At 40.4% G+C, this 22,087-nt stretch overlaps 1 protein-coding gene across 1 annotated transcript in view; it reads left to right on the plus strand.

Annotated features, from left to right (window-relative positions):
• Nucleotides 1–21,743, plus strand: part of C8H16orf89 (chromosome 8 C16orf89 homolog) — a 53,421-nt gene extending 31,678 nt beyond the window's left edge. Inside the window, exons 2-9 of the mRNA XM_075285443.1 lie at nt 1,091–1,237; nt 3,560–3,713; nt 5,906–6,023; nt 7,735–7,873; nt 16,844–16,948; nt 18,394–18,411; nt 19,939–20,001; nt 21,667–21,743. Coding sequence (XP_075141544.1) covers nt 1,091–1,237; nt 3,560–3,713; nt 5,906–6,023; nt 7,735–7,873; nt 16,844–16,948; nt 18,394–18,411; nt 19,939–20,001; nt 21,667–21,743 — 821 coding nt within the window. The remainder of the gene's footprint in view (nt 1–1,090; nt 1,238–3,559; nt 3,714–5,905; nt 6,024–7,734; nt 7,874–16,843; nt 16,949–18,393; nt 18,412–19,938; nt 20,002–21,666) is intronic.
• Nucleotides 21,744–22,087: the final 344 nt, after the last annotated feature.

Here is a 22,087-nt window from a genome sequence, read left to right on the forward strand (position 1 = left end):
TTTGAGCCAAAGCCAGGAGTGGCTACAAATGGAATTGGAAATATATAGGAAATTCGTATTCTTCTAACTTCTGCTCAATGTAGCCCTGGCATTGGTTCAAAAAACGCAACAAAATCTGCAACAAAAAAAGCTGCGTTTCCCCAACTTGGGGCCTTAGCCTAAAGCTTTGCGGGAAGAACCACAATGCATTGCCACTTTATTGCTGCAGGATGTCCAGTGGGGCCTTAGCCTTAAAGAGCACAGCATGTTAGGCTGCTTTCACATGGAGTAACACTCCGCTCATTCTGATACGTAAACACTTGTCAGAGTGCGCGATGTAAAACAGAATCCCATTGACTTCAATAGGTTCGGTATTACGCGCGCTACCCATTGAACTCGATGGGAGGCTTTTTTACTTATTGCTTTCAATGTGATACGCGCGTTTCACATTGAAAGCAATAGTTAAAAAAGCCTCACACTGAATTCAATGGGTAGCGCGCGTAAGACCGTACCCATTGAAGTCAATGGGATTCTGTTTTACATCGCGCACTCTTGACAAGTGTTTACGTATCAGAATGAGCGGAGTGTTACTCCATGTGAAAGCAGCCTAACATGCTGTGCTCTTTAAAGCTAAGGCCAGGGAACGACTAAGTGAATGAATAAGGCCGTCTGATATCCGTTTTTTAATGGTCATCACGTGGCAGCATTAATTTCAATGTCAGTGAATCGGGGCTATTTACATGACTGTTATTTTGAGGTTTCATGGTCACGGACCGTCAAAGTTTAGATCGTCCTATATTATAGTAAAATGTATGAGGAATCTGTAAATATGGTGCAAGACGGCCATGTAATTGGTTGTTTTTCTACAGTCATTTTGCACCTTTTTCATATCAGTCTTGCCTAAGGGTCCATTCGCACGGAGTAAACGCGCACTCATTTTAGCACAATGAGTGCGTGTGAATGGACCCTAAGTCTTCAAAAACCCAAGTGAAGCTCTGCAGCCATTACTAAGATGCTTAGCAGACGTCTTAATACGCATTTCAATTCCCTTTAATTGTAATTCTAAAGTTTCTGTAATAAGATGCAGGATTTATTTTTTCTTGTATTGTAGAGCAGATTGAAGGAACACTTGAAAGACTTGATGCTAAGAAGAACCCATACACTTCTATACTGTTGAGAGGACTGAATATTATATTAAAAGAATCATTTATTAACGCAACTTACTATACAAAGAGAAGAACCCCATTATACTTTGCAGGTAAGACATCTTTTTTATACCAGACTTGTTTAATGTTTTTTTAACATCTGAGTATTATGTAGCTGAATCTCGGCTGCTTAAGATAACATTTCGATGAAAAGTTTGGGCTTTTTGTAGGTTCTTGGCCAAAACTTCGTAGATTGATTAAAAGCAATTTTCTCAGTGATAAGTGTAATGATATTTTTCTATTTCACCGTTCAGTAGGATATGATACAAATATCCATCTGATATGCTCTGAAGCCTGACTAATGAAAATCTGCACAGGTGTGGAAGCTCAGTCGCTACAGGGCCATCTGTTGTGTTAAATGCATTAGGACTTTAGAATATTCCTTTAAAAACTGGTCAGATCTTAGCAGGAGGCAAAATGAAAACCTTTACTTTGGGCAAGCTACTCCTTTTCTCTAGATTTAGTGCTTACGTGCTCAAAACCAGAATAGACTTTGAAGAAAACTGGCCGCAAGCAGGGAAGGGTAAAAAATAAACCAATACTTAGGCCCTATTTACATTTGCGTTTCCATTCGGCAAGTCCATTTGGGGACCCCCCAAACAGAAACCTATACGCATGAAAAGGTGGTTACCTGGAAAACCCGTGGACTCCATAGACTATAATGGGGTCGGTGTGGTTTCCGCTTGGTTTCTGCACGAAATATGCGGAGAGAAAAGTCCTGCAAGCAGCATTTTTCTCTCTGAAAACCACACAGACCCCATTATAGTCTAAGGGATCCACTGTTTTACCTTAGGTATGCACTTTTTTATGCGTATAGGTTTCTGTTCAGGAGGTCCCTGTTACGTTCGTGTCTATGCCCAGACCCAGAATCTGGACTGCAGACTGCACCGCTAAAGGAAACAGGAGAAGGAGACTTTCCCTGACACTACGGCGGCTAGCTAAGCCCTGCCTGCGGGTGGTGGTCAGCTGTTCCCAAGCTAGCCTTGGCCCCAACAACTCCTGGCTCTCTAACACGAAGGCCTAGCCGACAGATAGGGCGAGAGCTACAAGAGAGCTAGGGACTGGGGATACTAAGGTGGTCACCCCTGCAGAAACCAAGGTGCAGCTGCAGACAAAACAAACAAGCTGGGAGGTGCTGGACAACAGACACACAGCACAACACAATACACAACAAGAGAATGAGGAGAGGGACAGTGGAGAGGTGAGGAAAGGGTTAACACAAGACTGGACCAAACAAACTGGAACCCAAAACCTCACAGACAACAAGATAGTGTCAGTCAAACAGAACTGAAGGACAGAGTAGAGATGAAGTGTGGAGGGACAAACCAGACTCACACATAAGGCAACACTCACACCACTTCCTAATCAGTTGCAATTCTACCAAACAATATTCCTCCCTGAGCCACAAGTTCTAGGTGGTAACCACAAAAAACGGCAACTGGGGAAGCCAGCCCTCCTCCTAATAAAGGCCCCAGAACCGTCTCATAGTATAATGATAATGACCCACACCTGAGGTTCGATCCATAGAACCTCAGGTACACTCAAAAGGCTGCTACCAAATGCCCAAGCAGATGGCCCAACGGCAAGGAAACCACCAAAAGACCCCATACCACCGGATCAAAACCCCGACCAACAGAAAACACCAAATTTTATTAAACAAAATAAGGTCTTGACAGTCCCCAAGTGGACTCCCCAAACGGAAACCCAAACGCAGATGTGAATTGGGCCTTATCTGTTTAATCCCCCTCTGACTCCAGTATTGCTGCTGCAATATGATGTCACAGACATCAGCAATATCATCACTGTAGCCAATCATTGGACCCATCATGTGCTATACATAGAGGCAAATGATTGGCAGCAGTGGTCATGTGAATAGTACTGTATCCATGCTGTAGGACTGTTGCAATGCCTAAGGACTGTTGCAATGCCCATGTAGCGAGCCGCAGCCAAAAAGTCCATAGTACCTATAGGAAAACTGCCGATGTTACCGTACCGATTGACATGCTGCAATTTCCAAAACTGCAACAGATATTTTCTCACTGTGAAATGCTATATATATATATATATATATATATATATATATTAGATAGATAGAGATCTATCTCAGGGACACACTTACTAGCATTGTACATTGCCCTACAGAAAATTGTGAATTCTGGGAATTGCCCTGGTTATAGACATTGTGTGACTATGAGAGAATCGGATGCTTGAAATGACTAATGTCCCATGTATTAGTATATCTAAACGTAATGATCACCACTTTCACAAAGACTGTTAACGTTTTGGTCATGAAAGGGAGAGGGCAGTTATATTGATCGAACAGTTTTATATGTTTCTATACTTTAAAAAATTAACAATATTATTTTAATGATCAGTATTCGAGGAACTTTTGAGCGATGAATTCTGGACCCTTCCGACCTCTTGGCTCCAGACAACACCAGAACTTGTATACCCAGAATTATCTGATGAATCTTCGTACTTTGATGAGAAAAGTAGTGATGAATGTTTCTCCTTACTTCTGGGAACCAGGTCAGGAAGCAGTTTGGTACACACTTTCAATTAACTCAAATGTAAGGCCTGGGTCACATCTGTGTTTGGGTTTCTGTTCAGGGAGTCCGCTTGTGTGTGTGTGTGTATATATATATATATATATATATATATATATATATATATATATATATATATATAGTAAAAAGCAGTTACCTTAGGTAACCCGCTACCCCATAGACTATAATGGGTCCGTGTGGTTTCCACATGAAACATGCAGAGAGAAAAGTGCTGCTTGCAGGACTTTTCTCTCCGCATGTTTCGTGTCGAAACCACACGGACCCCATTATAGTCTGTGGGGTCCGCAAGTTTCCCATTTAACCACTTTTTAATGCATATAGGTTTCCATTCGGGGAGGACTTCCCGAGCGGAAACCCAAACACAGATGTGAAACGGGCCAAAGACTATTCACAAGGCTGTAAATATAGTAAGAATTTTTTTTTTTTAGCATTCTTTTAGTCAAGTCGGAAATGTAGCCAAGCTGTAATGAATAAATGAGCAGGTTTCATTTGGCAATAATATTTTTTTTTAATGTAGTGCCATCATATTCCGCAACACTTTAAAAATTATAAGGGTCATATACAGAAAACAGAGACATTACAGAGTAATAAATCATTTCACACAATGGGACTGAGGGCCCTGCTTGTGAGAGCTTACAATCTATGAGGTCCCTTCCATAGACACATATAGTATGGCAACACCTAGAGTGCCTAAGGCTAGGTAAACTCAGTTCAATGTTTTACTTAATAAAAGGTAATGATATAGTTACCATATGCACACTAAGTTGTATATGATTACTGTAAGATAGCTTAAAGGGTTATTCCTATCTCTTCAAATTGCTGCCATGATGGAAGTAACAGCTCCAAGTCCTTCTCCTAGGACAGGTCCTTGGAACAGCCAAGCAATGCTATTCTACGCTGTTCCCATAACTCTCATGGAGGAGAAATGGAGCTACAGAAGAATGTAGCACATCTAGCTACACTGTTTCCATAACTTTGAAGCTATGGAAACACCGTAGGTCAGCTGTGTAGTATCAGTAGCTCACATTTCTATGAGAGCTATGGGAACAACATAAAATAGCGTTACTTGACTGTTCTTGTGTATTCTGGCCATAGGAGATAGGAGTAGTTATCTTAATCTTGGCAGCGATTTGTAGAGATGGGGAATACCCGTTAAGGCCAGGGCTCCACATGGCATAAACGCCTGGCAGAAACATTGGACTGCATTGTTCCTGTGACAAATTCCCATTAACTAGTCCTGTATGACATAGTTCAATAACAACTTATGTAATAAATGGGTCCTTAAAGTGAAAACTGACAACCCAGCCCCCTGCTGATCAACAATTTGCAGAAACTGCATGATTCAGGCGAGTGCTGCAGACTCCTTATGGAAAACCAAGCAATGCATTGTACATTTATATAGTGGACTGAGCTGCAAACAAGTATTGTGACCAAGGAACATGACGTCACATTGCCTGTGAAGCAGAAACAGTGTTCAGGGAGAACCATTGCTGCTTCAAACATGACATCCTCCGGAGGACTAGGTGTCAGACCCCTGCCTAAGGATAGGTCATCACTCTTAGGAGGCGTTCACACTATTGCCACTGTTCGCTTTCCAGACGGAGAGGCCGTATACAGACACCGGTGGTAACCTTTAAAAACCCATTGAAATGAATGGATGTTAAAGATGACCGCCGGCAATCCGTCTCCTGTCCAGTTTCACCTGGGTTTAAGATGGAAACCTCCGGGGCGGGCAGCGGCATGAATGTGAACGCCCCGTTGTAAATTCGAAAAATCCCTTTAATTTGTCCAGAAACTATAACAGCAGCAATATATTGATTCTTTCTTTTTCTTGTAAGTATTACACATTTAATAGAGGTGAAAAGGTGACAGCACAATAAAATAAACTAAATGACTGCTGAAAAGAGCAAAAACATAAAATTAATAGAATGCGTAGCTCTTAATTTCGGAGGGACTTATTTCAAAGTGAGCTCATTAACTGTGCCAGCAGGGTGCACTGTGCCCAATGTTTTAAGTGCTGCCAAATATGCAACACGTAGATAAGATTTTGTTCTTTGTGTCTCTAATATTTTGTTAATGTAATAAAATCACAGCCTAAGGTCCTATGTAATACGTCATGTGAATTAACTTATTAGTTTATTTTTGTTTTTAAAGTGGTAAAACCAAGGAGACATGTCTTGTGACTCCATTTTGCTTGCGGCGGATAACACAAGAAAAGTGTACTGACTACGCATTGTCCCATCAATTGTTGTATCTCATGATTGGAAAAATGGTATGTATGCTCAATAAGTAAAATAAAGGTATTAGTATTCGGTCAGTAGTCATCTATGCTGTACAGTATATTGAGACATGTCTTAAGTATTCCTCCAAGGAAGAGTCAATGGCACAATATGCAGCAGAGAAGATGATGTAAGTTTTCTCCTCCCAAGCTAATTTGTCAATGCAGAGGTTGACCAGACAGAACATGTCTGCTCTCGACACAGGCAGGCGCGATGATGTCATAGCATCGCATCTCCTGCGCCCAGATGTAGACGTTCTTTGCGTGGACCCTGCATAGAGAGTGGGTCAAAAAAAGGAGGCGGTGACTCCATTCACCAAAGGATCGCAGGTAGTTGAGTATAGCTTTTTTTTTTTTTTTTTTTTTAATTTTTTAGCGCAGTTGTAGGTGTTTTAATAGTATAAGGGGGTCATTAGAAGGGGGAATCATAACTATAAGGGAGGATTAATTAGGGGGCATTATGGCAATAGGGTGGTCAATTATATAAGGAGGCATTGTAAACATAAGGGGGGTCATTTATATCAATTAGGGGGCATGATAAATACAAGGGAGGAGGCGGCATCATTTATATAAGGGGTCATAGGGGCACAGTATATATATCAGGGGCACAATATAAAGGAGAAATTCATTTAATTAAGGTGGCACTTGGGCTTTATAAAGGCTAAGACCCCACATAGCAGGCTGCCGCAAAAAAAAGCGGTTTAGGAAAAAACACAGTGGTAATGCATTGTAGTTTTTCCTGTAGTGCTTTTCACAGAAAATCTGAAGGGCTTCCATTATAATAATAATAATAATAATAATAATAATAATAAATTGTATTTATATAGCGCCAACATATTCCGAAGCACTGTACAATTTGTAGGGTTCAAATGCAGACAGAAAGATACATTACAAAGAAAGTCACACAATGGGACTGAGGGCCCTGCTCGCAAGAGCTTACAATCTATGAGGTAGAGGGGGTGATACAAGAGGTAGCAGGGGCGGCATTCCTTATACAGTGGTCAGACAATTTTGTAATAGAGGTGACTGTCATTACACAAACGTAAAACTTTATGAGTCGTCACCAGTCTTGACCTTTAACATGTGGATAGAGCTTAGACATATAGAGTTAGCCTGAAATGGCATCATATCATGTGGGGAAATGTGGGAGCGGAGACAGAGGAGGGTTACATTTTGGGGATTCTAATGACGGTACGGAAGGGTTTACATTAGGAATTGTTATAGGCCTGTCTGAAAAGATGTGTCTTTAGTTTGCACTTGAAGCTGTAGAAATTGGGAGTTATACATTATACAAAGAGTGAAACTGCCTGTCGGTAGAATTGACATGTTGCGGTTTGGAAATTGCAGCATTTCCACTGCGGATATTTTTCCGCAATGTGTGTATGGGATTTGCTGTTTTTTCCACGGTGTTTACACTGTGGCCATACAATACCATATGTGGCCCCAGTTTTAAGGAATTTTCCACCCGATTTTTATTGATGATCTTTCTTCAGAATAGATCATACAGCTGGTCCGTGGGGAATCACTGATCTCTTTTTGATGAAGGGGCCATGGTGCCTGTTTATATCATACACTATCTGTTTATAGTGATTGTGTGATGTATTTCCAGCCTTGTCACCCTCACATACCCAAGATCCAAGTCACCATCACATACATAGGGTTCACTATAGTAACATAGATAACTCATAGGGTTTTTTTCCCACAGAAACACTGCCAGGATGATTTGATTGTGAAGGAATTTGACCATTATGCAAATATATTTTGCGCCAATATGATGAAAGTCAACCTAGATATTGAACAAAGCGGTTATCCCGTGGGACGGCAAGACCTTTTCATGGAAAATAGTAAGATCACTTATTAAACCTACACACTGTACCAATTGAATACAATACATTATTTCCACTCATTCTAAAATCCACTGGATTCATTTTTTCTATCATATGCGCTTTATATAAAAAGGGAGAATGATTTGGAGCTTTACGGTATTTTATTTTTGTGTGTCATTTAGGAAATGTAGTGAATTGAGCAGAAATAATTACTTCTAAAAATGTAAAAATTTTGCCTATTGCCATGCATGTAACTTTTTATTTTTGTTTTTATAAATAAGGCATGAACGTAAGGGTGATTAAATCTTCATAGATTGCTTTTTGTCTTTGCATATTTGACATGTAAATATGATTTTTTTTGGATTGATTCTCAGCTGAGATAGAATAATATGTGATTTACAGTCAGCAATATAATTGTGCTGCCTGCTGGGTAACTTAAAATATAGTATGAAAACTAGGTTATATACTGTAATAGATGTTTCCTTTCTTCTCTGTTGGGCACCATGGCTGCTGTCAGTAAATTACAGTACCTTATAATTAGGAAAAAGTTATTTGCTTTTTAGTAAAAAGTTGCCAAATAGCAAAACAATTAGCACTAAATGATGTCTGGATAGTCGTCAGTAATTTACTGTAATTCCCTTACTTCATTTTTATCCAGCGTCTACTAACGTATTTCCAGGACTTGAAAGTGTGGGCCTCAGGGTGTACAAATAAAAAAACTGCTACACTAATATAGCTACCAGCTATAGTGATGTCTATACAATTCCACAAAGGAGATGAATTTGCAAAAAAAAGCAGCCCCTGAATAGGTAATATCTTCCTAAGATCGACTGAGAAGAAACTACTGAGTTGCATTATCATAGCTAATTTCAGGGCATGTTCTCAATATGTGAAACATACACAGGGCCAAATCGAGTTTTCTTGGTGCCTGAGGCAAAAACCTAAATAATACCCTATCAATGGCACCTAAAGTCTTGTGGGCCCCGTTGTTCAGATACCTGAAATGGAAGCAACTATAGTATACACAACTGCAGTTATCAAGAATATGGTTAATGAGCAGCGCAACATGTAAACAATACTGGGAGTTAATCTGATCCAAGAGATCAGTGGGCATCTAATGTTTAGGGCAGCCGCTAATCAGCTGTTTGAAGCTGTTTGACCATGGAGCTTTTGCAAGTACTGTAACCCGCTTCACTATTGACATCATATTGGATCTGTTTTATAGTGACCGTGTAATGTAATTACAGCCTGTAATAATGACATGTTTGCTTAAAAACTTGTGGTGTGTTTTGAATAGTGAAAGGGCCCCACACAGTATAATATGCTCCACAGTGCCCAGCATCCACAGTGCCCTGCCTCCACAGAGGCCCTACACAGTATAATATGCTCCCCACAGCAGTTCAACACAGTATAATATGCTCCTCAGAGTCCCCCCCACAGTATATTTTTTCCACAGTGGCCCCACATATGTTCCCCAAAAGCCCCTCCAATATAATGTCCCACATGTGACTCTACACAATATAACAAGCTCCCCAAAAAGTTCATTTATTTTGAATATTTGACCCTCTGGTTCATTTTTTGTGCATTATTGTACTTTGGGGTCTCCTCTTACCCTAGAATATAATATGTGGAGGCCCACAGGGGGTGAGTAAAAATAACAAACACACTCACCTTGCCTCACCTCTCCTAGGCATCCTTGCTAAGTCCCTTTCCATCTCCAACTGGCCATGGATCTTATACCCCTCGTAGCCTGTTGGCGTTCACACCCCATGCAACCACAATCGTTATGCCACTGCACGCTATCCCTTTTGACTCTAAGAAACATTAGCATGCATGTATATACAGAAGCCAGTGTATGTTTATATTGCGCTGTAGCAATATCAGGTACCATGGTCTCAAGGATTAGAAACCTAACGTAGACCGTTGGAGACCCTAGTAGCTGAAATTTACATTATTGCTTGGAGGACATTTCTCTCTGCATTTTTAAAACAGAATGGAGAATGGAATAGCCCAGCGGAGACCCAGCGCTAGTGCGAACCTAGCCTTAATTAAAATAAGGCATGTTACTAAACATAAAAATGGAGACGTCCCTAACTAGGTGTATAGTATAGGAAGAGAGCAGTGCCGGATACAGTGAAGTAGTAGCACATTAACAGAAGATAACTAATGTGAACCAAGCATAACATTTTAGTAAACTTCTTATTTCTGTTTATATAAATAAGACAAGAATGTAAGCGATCTTGAATCTTCATAGATTGCTTTTTGTCTCTGCATATTTGACATGTAAATATGATTTTTTGGATTGATGCTCAACTTGGATAGAATAATATCTGATTTACAGTCAGCGATATAATTGGGCCTCCTATAGCATGAAAATATAGTATTAATAAATATTTCCTGTCTTGTCTGTTGGGTACTGTGATTGCCATCAATAAATTACCTGATAATTATGAAAGTGAAATGCTTTGTAGCAGAAAATAGCAACACAATGAGTACTAAATCATGTCTGGATAGAGTTAAAGGGGTATTCTCTTCTCAAGGATCCTATCTATACTGCTAGCTTATGTAAATTGAAGACTTTTCCTAAATGTATCGCTTTATCAATGCTGCTTTGTTTTCCTGCTATGTGAAATTATATCTCCCTTTGTTTATATAGCGTTTCCGTAGAGCCGAAACTGTGTAATGAGACAGGACAGATGACATGACTCACTGCTAGGGTTGAGCCAATCTTGAGATTTCTGGATCGTTTTTAAAATCCGATTTTCGATAATTTTCCAGCCGATTCCAATCGCGATTGTGAAATTTCGATCGCCAATCGGGATCCAATCTTTCCCGATCCTGATCACTCAACCCTAATGTTAGCTTTTCCCACAATTATTGGCCAGTAGCCAAGCATTGTGGGAACTAACGTGAGACCTTGATCCCACAGAAAAAGATCTGGATCGGAATTCCGATTGCGATCATGAAATTTACTCGATCGCCGATCGGAATCCGATCTTTTTTTGATCCCGATTGATCAACCCTACTCACTGCTCTCACTGTTATCTACAGCTCTGCTGTTCAGCTAATTGCAGTTTGCTGATAAACCCGAGTCCTTTATGTTATCTCTCTATGTAAACACAGTTAACACTGAGTCTGTTTTGTACAAGCATATGCATATTATTTGATCTGCATTTACTATATATATATATATATATATATATATATATATATATATATATATATAATCAGTTTTATTGTAGAAAAGTAGCTTTTTTTATTGAAGATTTTGCTGCGTTTTTTCAGCCAAAGCCAAAAGTGGCTACAAAAGGAATGGGAAATATATAGGAAGTTATTATACTTCTACCTACTGTTTAAGCCACTTCTGTGTTTGGTTTTAAAAACTGCAGCAAAATCTTCTACAAAGAAAACCTTGCATTTCTACAAATTGGGCTTTGCTGTTAAGGATAAGTGTATAATTACTGGGGGTCTGTCTGCCGGGGTTCCACCGATAAGGAGAACGGTGGAGTGAGAATCCCCCAAAGAACCCCTTGTGAATGAAACTGCTAGAGATTACAGTCCTGTCTTGGGGTTGCTGGGATAGGGGATAAGTGTCCTTAACAACATAGCCCCTTTTATGTTCTAACAACTACTTCTGCATTTTATTTGCTTGGGCAATAGTGTATGGGAATATAAAGGTATATTTATATAGGTATAAAAGTTACACATTACTATAGTAAGGACTAGAGATGAGCGAACGGCGTTCGATCGAATTGATATTCGATCGAATATCAAGCTGTTCGATGTATTCGATTACAATGGAATACCACAAGGCAAATGTACTAAAAATTTGTATCCCCTCCCACCTTCCCTGGCGCTTTTTTTGCACCAATAACTGCGCAGGGGAGGTGGGACAGGAACTATGACAATGGAGGCATCGAAAAAAAAATCAGAAAAAGTAATTGGCTGGCTAAATCAGATGACCTCCACTTTATACAAATGGTCGATTTCAGATTCGGGTCATATGAGACTGTGAACTATGTGACTGTGAGACAGGGATAGATGTACTGGCAGGGTTAGCTAGGGATTACCTTTATTTAGGTGGGAATGTTACTCAAACAGCTCTTTAGGGCTCTATCTCGTCGGGATCACTGTCAGCTGACTTTTTCCCATAGGAATGCATTGACCAGCGTTGATTGGCTGAATGCCATACAGAGTATTAGAGTAACATCTCTGGTGTAGCAGAGCTCAGCGCACATTCAGCTCTGCTACATCTCTAGTGTAGCAGGGCTCAGCGCACGGCTAGCTCTGCTACATCTTTGGTGTAGCAGAGCTCAGCGCACACTCAGCTCTGATACGTCTCTGGTGTAGCAGAGCTCAATGCATTAGGACATTTTTTAATCAATATTATAATTGTCTATAAAATTATAATATGCTACATTATAGTATTAGACATAATAACCTTAACCCATTTTTTTTAAGTTTTTTTTGCTAATTTATGGCTATGTATTTTTTATGTATCCTTTAGCAGTTCTCTTTTATCTTTAGAATCTCACTCGGACAAAAGGTTTACAATATGCAGTGCATGTGGCTGTACAGTTTTATTGGAAAAAAGTTGCGCTTGAATGGTTTCTTTGCATTCAGTGAAATATTAAACCTTCCGTAAGAAACATATTGAAAATTGCCTTACTAAATGTGGTGAAGTCCTCAAGGTGTCCTTGAAAAAGACATTGAGAACAATTCCAGGATCTTATTTGACAAAGATTTGTCACAGACAAGTACGAAGCAAAGCGATGAATACTTTTTGTGATTTATTATGAATTGCAAGAATACTATACCGCGGAGAGCCTTGGTTGTCTCAAATTTCTTTTGAGGACAATAAGCACTGTATCATATATAGACAGAATTGTACAAAATATTGATTGGAATAAAGTAAATATTCTTGACAGCTCAGACTTAAAATTAAAAGAAGTATTTTAAAGAGGATCTCTCACCTTCTCCATCAATTTAAGTTTTCAGCATCTGTTAATAGGCATTGCTTAACTGATTCCAGCACAGTTGGAATTGTCTGTCTAGCCCCCACCATTCCTGAGCAACAAATGCAGTTAGTTTTGATGCCTGATGTGCTATTTAAACTCTAATTATCTCCAATTAGAGGCAGCCAGTATCAGAGCTCAGAATCACACCCCTTATCTGCTCCTGCCTGACACCACCCACCTGACAGTACAGAGCGTAAATAGCATATCAGGCACCAAAACTAACTGCACTCAGGTATTGTGGGGGCTAGAGAAAAAAATCCAACTGTGCCAGAATCAGTGGAGCAGTGACAATCATATAAAGAGCTGGACTTGTTTGAGGTGGTAAAAGGTCCTCTTTAAAGTACTTGCATAAAAACATACATTTTGGCATAAATTTTGGCATCTGACAAAATATCCTTTAGCCATATTGGTCTGTGTGTTAGATCTATAGTGGGGCAGATGAAATAATACATCTGTGCATTATTTAACCTCATTTTCTAGGTGTTTTACCAAATTTATGTCCCTAATCTGACAGGTGTTAAAAAAGGGGGCAGAGCTTAACATACAAAACTATTAGCCCGAAAATATTGTAAAATGCATCACAATTCTAGACAATTTACCAATATTTTGTACAAATAAAATTAGTAGTAAACTAAACCAACAAATAAATAGTGTAAAGTTAGGCTAGGCAGTCTAAAAGGTTGACAGTATTAGCCCAATTATATTATCTATATGGTGATATTGGTAAATTTTTTTGTTTTTTTAATTTTGCCTCCTCCAAAATATCAATTAAAAAGTGATCACAAAATTCCCCCAAATCAAAGTATTAAAAACTTCAGCTTGTCATGAAAGAAATACAGAAGGAGCAAAGTTTTACAAGTGCCTGCTATTAGTTAATACTTGCTATTGAGGCTCCTGTGCTGTGGAGATATCTGTTTGTTTTTGTCTCTTACTGTAACCTCTAGGATATGACCTTGCCTGGACTTCTTTAGAGATGAAAGAGTACTGTTCGGATCAGCCGATCCGAACAGCACGCTCGCATAGCAATGAATGCACGTAACCGGCACACGGGGGGTTAAGCGGCCGGCCGCCGTCAAAGCGGAAGCACCAGGTGCTTCCATTCATTTCTATGGAGCGTGCTGTTCGGATCGGCTGATCCGAACAGTACTTGCTCATCTCTATTTATCCCTTGGATTCTGCCTTGTAAGTTGATGTTGAATTCTGGTTTGATTTCGATTTTGTATTTCATTTATTTCTATTTCTTGCACTAAGTTTCTGGGGCGATAACTTGGGCTTGCGATTCTGCAAAGATCAATCAGCTTTGTGACAGGCTCCAGTAAAGTTGACCTAGCGACTATAGACTCTCTCAGTGTTGTGTGAGATTTACATAGCTTGTTCTATATCACTCTCTGTCTGTACATTTCTGCATTTTAGTTTCAAAGGTATTTATTGAATGAAAACATAGATCATTAACACAGTGTATCACAATATAGGGCGGTATTGAATACAAAAGCACATAGAAAATAGTGTTAGCGTTGGAAGAGAATTACAAAAGTAGTCGAAAAAATGTGAAGATCCAGCATTCACCAGGCGATGATTAGTAAAATGTAACTTTTATTCTTTATCCATAATCAGTTCCTTCCTCGTGCCATGAGGAATGAACTGATTATGTTCCGAAACGCGTAGCCTTGTTCTACTCTGTATCTGCTTCAATTCCCTATGGACGTGATAATTGTTTTTATGGATCAAGAATAAAAGTTAAATTTTACTAATCATCGCCTGGTGAATGCTGGATCTTCACATTTTTCATCTGAAAGTTCTTACAAACCGGTCAAGGTCCACCTGTGTCCGTGCATCCCAGAGAGATGGCAACTATTCAAGGATGAGCTGGATATCATTTATGCAATTTTGCCTACAAAAGTAGTCGCTATATTCCAGAAAAGATGTCAGGGTTATGAGAGCGTTGAGCTTCTCAAACAGCATAACGGTGTCAACTTGTCTGTTCACCTCCAACAACATGAGGGTTGGGATGCTCCATTTGAATGCTACATAAATTCTAGCGAACATCAAAATACATTGAAGTAATTTATAAGGAGCATATTAGAAGCCCAGTGGTCTGAGACCTAGTAGAAAAACAGGTGCTGTGAATGGCAGCGAACGGCCCAACAACAGCTAAATCATCTTCTGTAGTGACTCTCAAAAGCTTCAGATGAGGGGGCATGTCCACCAAATATGGAGAGCAACCTCATCATCCTGACAGCCTCTAAAACACAAGTAGGATGTTGTAGGCTAAATGTAGCTTAACCAGGCTGTATAAGATTCCATTATTGTGACTTGCCTTTGCTAGTAAAAGTACAACAATCTTGTTATTGAGGTCATAGTGGTCCGTAGATTGGAGAGAGCCATGGCACTCCTATTTTTAGATGGTGCACTGATAGAGTTTCACCCCAGTGACATATTGTAATATATATCGTGCTCTCAAAATACAGGTAGTCCTCGGGTTACGACAGTCTCGGGTTACGACGTTTCGTGGTTACGACTAGAGATGAGAGCTCCCTTGTAACAGAAAACTGCCAGCACTCCCAGCTAGCAAGGACTAGCCTGCGGCAAATCAATGCTGGTTCTGCAGCAGGCTCGTCCTTGCTCATCGGAAGAGAGCTGGCAGCTTGCTGTTACAAGTGAGCTTGTAATATAAAACCCTGAAACAGAATGTGAAACTTACCGAACGGTGCAGGGTGGGCGGGCATTCAGGCCTCCTCTTCCTCCGATGTCCTGACCACTTCCTCCGGCGCTCGCGAACTGATAATGTCCTGGGCGAATGCGCAGTATCATAATGCTTCTACTACGGCTACTGCGCATGCGCCCAGGCCATTATCAGTTCGCGAGCGCCAGAGGAGGAGGACGGAACATCGGAGGAAGAGGAGGCCTGAATGCCCGCCCACCCTGCACCGTTCGGTAAGTTTCACATTCTGTTTCAGGGTTTTATTTTAAAGGGGGGGGGGGGTAGTTCTGAGCACTAAATCACGTTGATCTGTTCCTACGCGGCGTCGGTATGGTAGGTTTCCGACTTACGTCGAAATTCGGTTTACGACGCCGCGCAAGAACGGATCAACGTCGTAAGTCGAGGACTACCTGTAGTGGTGAAAAAGAAATCCAATTTTTATTTGTAGAACATGCAATCCATTAAAAAGCGTTAAACCTTTTTCGGTCCACACATTGGACCTTCTTCAGACCCAGATTGTCGCTTTCAAGATAGTAGAGTAAATAAAGCATAGCATCAGAGGAACAGTAGGTGAAACAGAAGCACCAAGGTAAGTAGTCAGACGCCAAAGTATGCTGTCACAGCGGTCCCTAGGTCAGTCTCCCAGGCTATCAATTGACGTAGGGGGGCATTCAACTTGCTATACTTGACGGAAAGTCAACCACTATCTGCAGCTCGGTAGAGACTTAATCTCTAAAATTAGTAACCTGAATAACAGTTGTGATCGGAGTTTGAAACATCTTCTGCATTTTTGGGGGGAATTGCTCCATTGGCAATTCCATAACAGTTACGTTCATGGGAAATAACCAATTTCAGTTCGTCCAATGCAACAGTCATCAAGAACTGAGAACTTAAACTTTGACAGATAGAAGATCTAGCCCCTTAATACCTCATTAAATTTCTCTTTGTAGACTTCTGTTGAGACTCATACGTATCTTGGTATTAATGAAAAGTGGCGTATTTATATCCTTTAGGTCTGTAATAGTTCCATCCTGCCAACAAATGTAGGCGATCAGCGCCGAGCTTTTCCTCCCTGACACTCTGTCCGCCAACCCTTTTTTCTTTTATTTTTACTTGGTGTCAGAGTCCTAATTTGAAGACAATTCCAATATGATGGGAACTAATACAATATGTCTCTTTTTTTACTGAAAAAGAAAGTCACGTGAATGTAGATATTTTTTTCGGTTTGCAGCTAATTTACTTGTTTTTTTTTTGTTTTGTTTTTTGCAGTTCTGCTGTGTGGTTTATGTGGATACTCAGACTTTTACAAACTAGAATGGATGAATAAAATTATCAGCTGGCAAAACCCGATCTTTGGCTGTTTTGGTAATATAGATAAGATTTATGGTTGTCATTTCAGCTCTGCATATACAAATAGTTCACCCATATGTTTCATTATGTTACTTAGAGCTGCAGTTCTGTTCCAGTAACAATTAGCTTTTATTACATAAAATTCCTGGTGAAACAGGATTCTTTTCAGCTAATTTTTCGAGCGAATGCATAAACATCGGGTTATTTGGAAATGATCAGTCTCACAATTTAATCAGTAACCTCTATAATTATATTTTTGATTATAAGTCAATGTCACACTGATTGTGTAAACTCATTTAGTGATCGAGTCTTCTCATTTTAATAGTTTGGCATAAATACAAACACCTGCCGTTATTGTAATGGCTAGAAATACGTAAAAGAATCATCTTACAAAGTCCAAACATTTTGGTGCATTCATTGGATTCCTGCACTGTTCCCGATTCTCTAATGTCAAGTAGGTAGTGTTGCTGCAACCCAAATTGAGGGAACTGGAGGATGGGGTAGTAACTAGTAGTAAGTACTAGTAGGTGACAATAGCCACAGAGTGCCCTCAACCAATCTCTTCTGGCAATCCTCCTAGATCGGACACTGACGAGGGGGGCCTGCGTGCTACCAGTTGTTGGTGGTAGTAGTTCCACCAGAGCACTTCCAGTTGGAGAGAGAATTCTTGATAATGGTGGTAACAGTATTATGTACTCCACAGTGGCCCACACACAGTATTACATGCTTCAAAGTGGCCCCCAAATAGTATTATGTGCTCCACAGTGCCCCCCACAGTATTACATGCTCTGCAGTGGCTCCCACACAGTATCATTTGCTTACAGTAGCCCCCATACAGTATTATATGCTCACAGTGGCCCCCGCACAGTATTATATGCTCAACAGTAGCCCCCACACAGTATTATATGCTCCCAAGAACCCCCCTCCTCCTAGAGTCTGTGCTATTATTATACTTTGGGATTTCCTCAGACCACACAGTATAATAAATAGAGGCCCAGGAGAAATGATTAAAATAACAAACATTTATACTCTCCTGTTCATCCTTGCTTTGTTCTGCTGTCTGTGGTATCCTCTTCTGTCTTAAGATTGAAGCATTGCACTCCAGTGGTCAGGTGGGGTGTGATGACATCATTACGCTGGCGTGCCCCATGTGACTGCTGGAGTGGCCTCAGTTACCAGCAGGAAGAGCCCAGTAGTGGATGCTCAGCCCAGGACAATTGTGCATAAGAATGTTTTTATTTTTATACACCTTCCCTGGGCCTCTTTCCATTAACAATATGTAAAGCGGGTCCGGGAACAAGGTTTTCCCTATTGTCACGGAGCAAAGGTATACGTCTTCCTCCGGATGGTCTTTTGAATCAACACGGACGCAAGAGGTCGGGAGACAACAGCAATTTATTGTAATCCACAAAGTTAGTAGCCGGCGGCGGTCACATCAACCGTAATAACAATAAGTCCACAGAAGTCACAATCCAATGATAACTTTGGTTCCTTGGTCCTGTAACTACATCCTGGCTCTCTGCAGAGCTGTGCACAGGCCGGCTAACACATACTAACTCCAGCTACATCTATATACTAAACTGTTACTTCCTATACCTGGGGGTGGGAAGGGCTGAGTCACAGATCCTTCCCCCCTCACCTATGCCAAGGAGAGCAGACTCCCTGTCTCTTTTGAACAATGCACAGTCCAACATCTTCTTGGAGACACTGATCAGATTATCTCCACCCATTGTTCTCACTGGTCCTCACTAGGTAGAGGGATTTGCATACAATGTGCTAACACACTAGACCCTAATCAGCCAACTACACACTGATGTTTACAACAGGTTAGAGAATACATTCCACATGAAATATATATTACACATTGCCTATAGTATAGACTCTAACCATCCTGTGACACCTATCATTCACTATTATTGTGGTTTAGAGCCCCGGGCATTTCCAGCTGGCCGTAAGCCCCATATCCTTCCAGGCCCCGTCGCAGTTGCACCCCCATGCAACCATGATTGTTACACCACTGACCAAATCATTTATGCCAAGTACCCCCTACTTTTCAATACAGTATCAAAGAGATCCCTAAACTATAACCATGCACTATTCCATACCTATTAAAAGAACGGCATATGTATTTGAGACCTGTTGCACATTTACATAGAGCGATGATTCATATGCCAGGCTAAATATATAATTCAAGTAATGAGTGCATTTATTTAAGTGGACCGTTTACCACCTCCACCAATTCAAGTTCTTAGCATCTTTTATATTCACTGCTCCACTGATTCCAGCATATTTAGAATTTTCTCTCTAGCCTTTACCATTTCCAAGCAACAAATGCAGGTAGTTTTGGTGCCTGATGTGCTATTTAAGCTCTGTAATGTCAGGAGGTCAGTAACAGGCAGGAAGGGGGCATCATTAAGAGATCCAATCAGCTAGTGTCAGAGCTCAGAATTACTCAGCTTGTCTGCTCCTGCCTGACACTGCCCTTCTAACAGTACAGAGACTAAATAGCATATCAGACACCAAAACTAACAGCATTGATTGCTCAGGAATGGTGGGGCCTAGAGGAAACTCTAACTGTGCTGGAATCAGTGGAGCACTGACTATTAATTGATGTAAAGAGCTGAACTTGGAGTAGGTAAAAGGTCCTCTGTCGTCTTTACGAGGCACACACTTCTATGGTGAATCTTTGACTGTCCATACTTTGACTGTACACCTGACACGAGCTTTCTTTTGCTGTACACGTAAACAGTATACTTCTACTAGACCCATATTTCGAGGCTTCTCAACACTTGGGACATGGAATATATGTATTCTCCATTTCTTTTTCTATTGAAATGACTGAGGTCAGTTTGTAGTAAAAGTATTATACAGTCATCTATGTGCAAGACTTCTTAATTCCTTGGTGACCTAGAGTATACAGCAGTGAATACATAAATAGCTCCTATGAATGAAGGTTTATGTGTATTTCTGTTCAGTTCATTGGAAATTCATCTTAACACATGTTTTCATTTCAGAGAACCCTTATAATGGAGATGCGTTGCGAAAAAGGGTTAAAAGAATGGAAAGACGGTTTTTAGGTAAGGTCGAGAAAAAAATACAAGTTAAATATTTCTATAGCCCTGTATGTCTTACATATATCTTAAATATATTGAGGCTAAATTCACATCTGGGTCAGTGTCTAAAATCGGTTTCAGAAAAATCCTACACGGTCAGTTTCAGTAGAAAAACTGTGGACACCCGGCAGATCCCATTATAGTCAATGGGGCTGCTGGTGTCCATGTGGGACCACCGTTTTAGCTGTCCAGCTCTCTGTCGCTCAAGTCCACGGTGAACCTGAATGACAGAGAGCCCAACACAGATGTGAACTTAGCCTTAGATGGGTAATCTTATCTCAGATTTTCATGAATGAGATGAGAAGATCTGTGTCTTCAGTTGTCTGAGATGGTCTGGAATTACAAAAACACTAAAACCCAGCTGTTCTCTGCTGTCTTTCTAAGTCTTCTAGAGGTAGATAGGAGTAATGGAAATATCATAGCTTGCTGTGCTCCACTGTTTCAATAACTCCTATTACTTCGATGGGGTAGGGGAAACAGTGTATAGCTTTTTCTAAAAGTCTATGGCTGATGGTAGAGACTTTGATCCCCTTAGTCCTATCTCAGCCATGACAAACTGAGTTAGGAATAACCCTTTAAATTATCTAGGTATGTTTTTAAGGTCTCATGCACACTAGAGTTGAGCGGAAAAGATCGGATCCCGATCGGCGATCGAGCAAATTTCACGATTGGGATCGGATGGAAAATGATCGGAAATCAGATTTTGAAATCTCAAGATCGGCTCAACTCTAAAAGTGACTTTTCCCATAGAGACAAAAAACTTTTCCCATAGAGAAGCATTGAGTAGTATTGAGCGGTCATGATCGGGAAAGATCGGATCCCGATCGGCGATCAAGGAAATTTCACGATCGGGATCGGCTGGAAAATGATCGGAAATCGGATTTAAAATCGATCCTGAAATCTTAAGATCGGCTCAACTCCAATGCACACTACCATAGTATGGCTTTGACCAGTGCTTAAATTGGGAAACATTTTAGGGGCAGCTACATTGAAATAATTAGACCCCAGAGTAAAATAATTGGAGACCCAGGGGAGAATACAAACATAAAAATACAATGTTACTTACCTCTTCTGGGCTTTGGCACACTCCCCGCTGATGTCGACCATCTTCAATGATGGAAGAGACGTCTCTTGAGCCTGGTTTGCGTCGCAACGCATAAGGACGCAAACCTGGCCCATGCGATGTCTGTGACAACACCGAGTAGGCCCAAAGCCTTGCGGAGCCAGGAGAGGTAAGTAACAGTGTTTTTTATGTTCCGTCACCTCTCCTAGCCCTCCGATCATTATACTGGGGGAGTCTGAAAAGACTCCTGTTATAATAATAGCGGTGTTTGTGGGGTTCTTTACACCGGAACGCTGAAAGACACTTTATCTTTCCTTGGGCTCTGCTGGTGTCTATCATTTTCAGGATCCATTGTTGTCCATTTTTCCATCCTTCTGGTCGTCCCACAGGCCAGAAAGTGCCGAAGTGAGCATAGCGTAACTTAAACGTGAACATTATTCTTCTTGGAAGGTTTATGTACTTTTACTTACAGCCTAGTCTACTCATTCATGTGTTTGTGTCACTGATAATTGCTACTTTTCTTTTTCTTAATTATATAATTTCATGCACTTTCTTTTTGCTTACAGATGGATGTCTGAGCCACAAGACATCCGTGGCAATAGCATCTCTGGGAGGTTTTCTGTACTTCTCTACATACGAGTAACCTAATATTGTAATGAAAGGTTATAAAATAAAGTAATGTGCTGAAATAAAAATGTTAAAATGTTAGTTTCATTGCATACTGCAGGAATGAATCAGTATAATATAAGAACCTGTGATATGCAGGATACATTACTGCCACCTGAATTTCATTTTGTTTGGCAGAAAGCCATATAGTACATATATAGAATAAGAAATAATCCAAGAACTCGCCGCTACGAGGTCAACTCAAGTGATATTAACCCTTGTATGTCACAGCACAACATTGTAGCCCACATGCTGAGACTTTTCTCATGAAATAATAAAAAAATAATGCTTATTTATCCAGAGAAGTTAATAACGTTCGTA

The sequence above is a fragment of the Leptodactylus fuscus genome, chromosome 8 (genome assembly GCF_031893055.1).
Source record: "Leptodactylus fuscus isolate aLepFus1 chromosome 8, aLepFus1.hap2, whole genome shotgun sequence".
Taxonomy (NCBI): Eukaryota; Metazoa; Chordata; class Amphibia; order Anura; family Leptodactylidae; genus Leptodactylus; species Leptodactylus fuscus.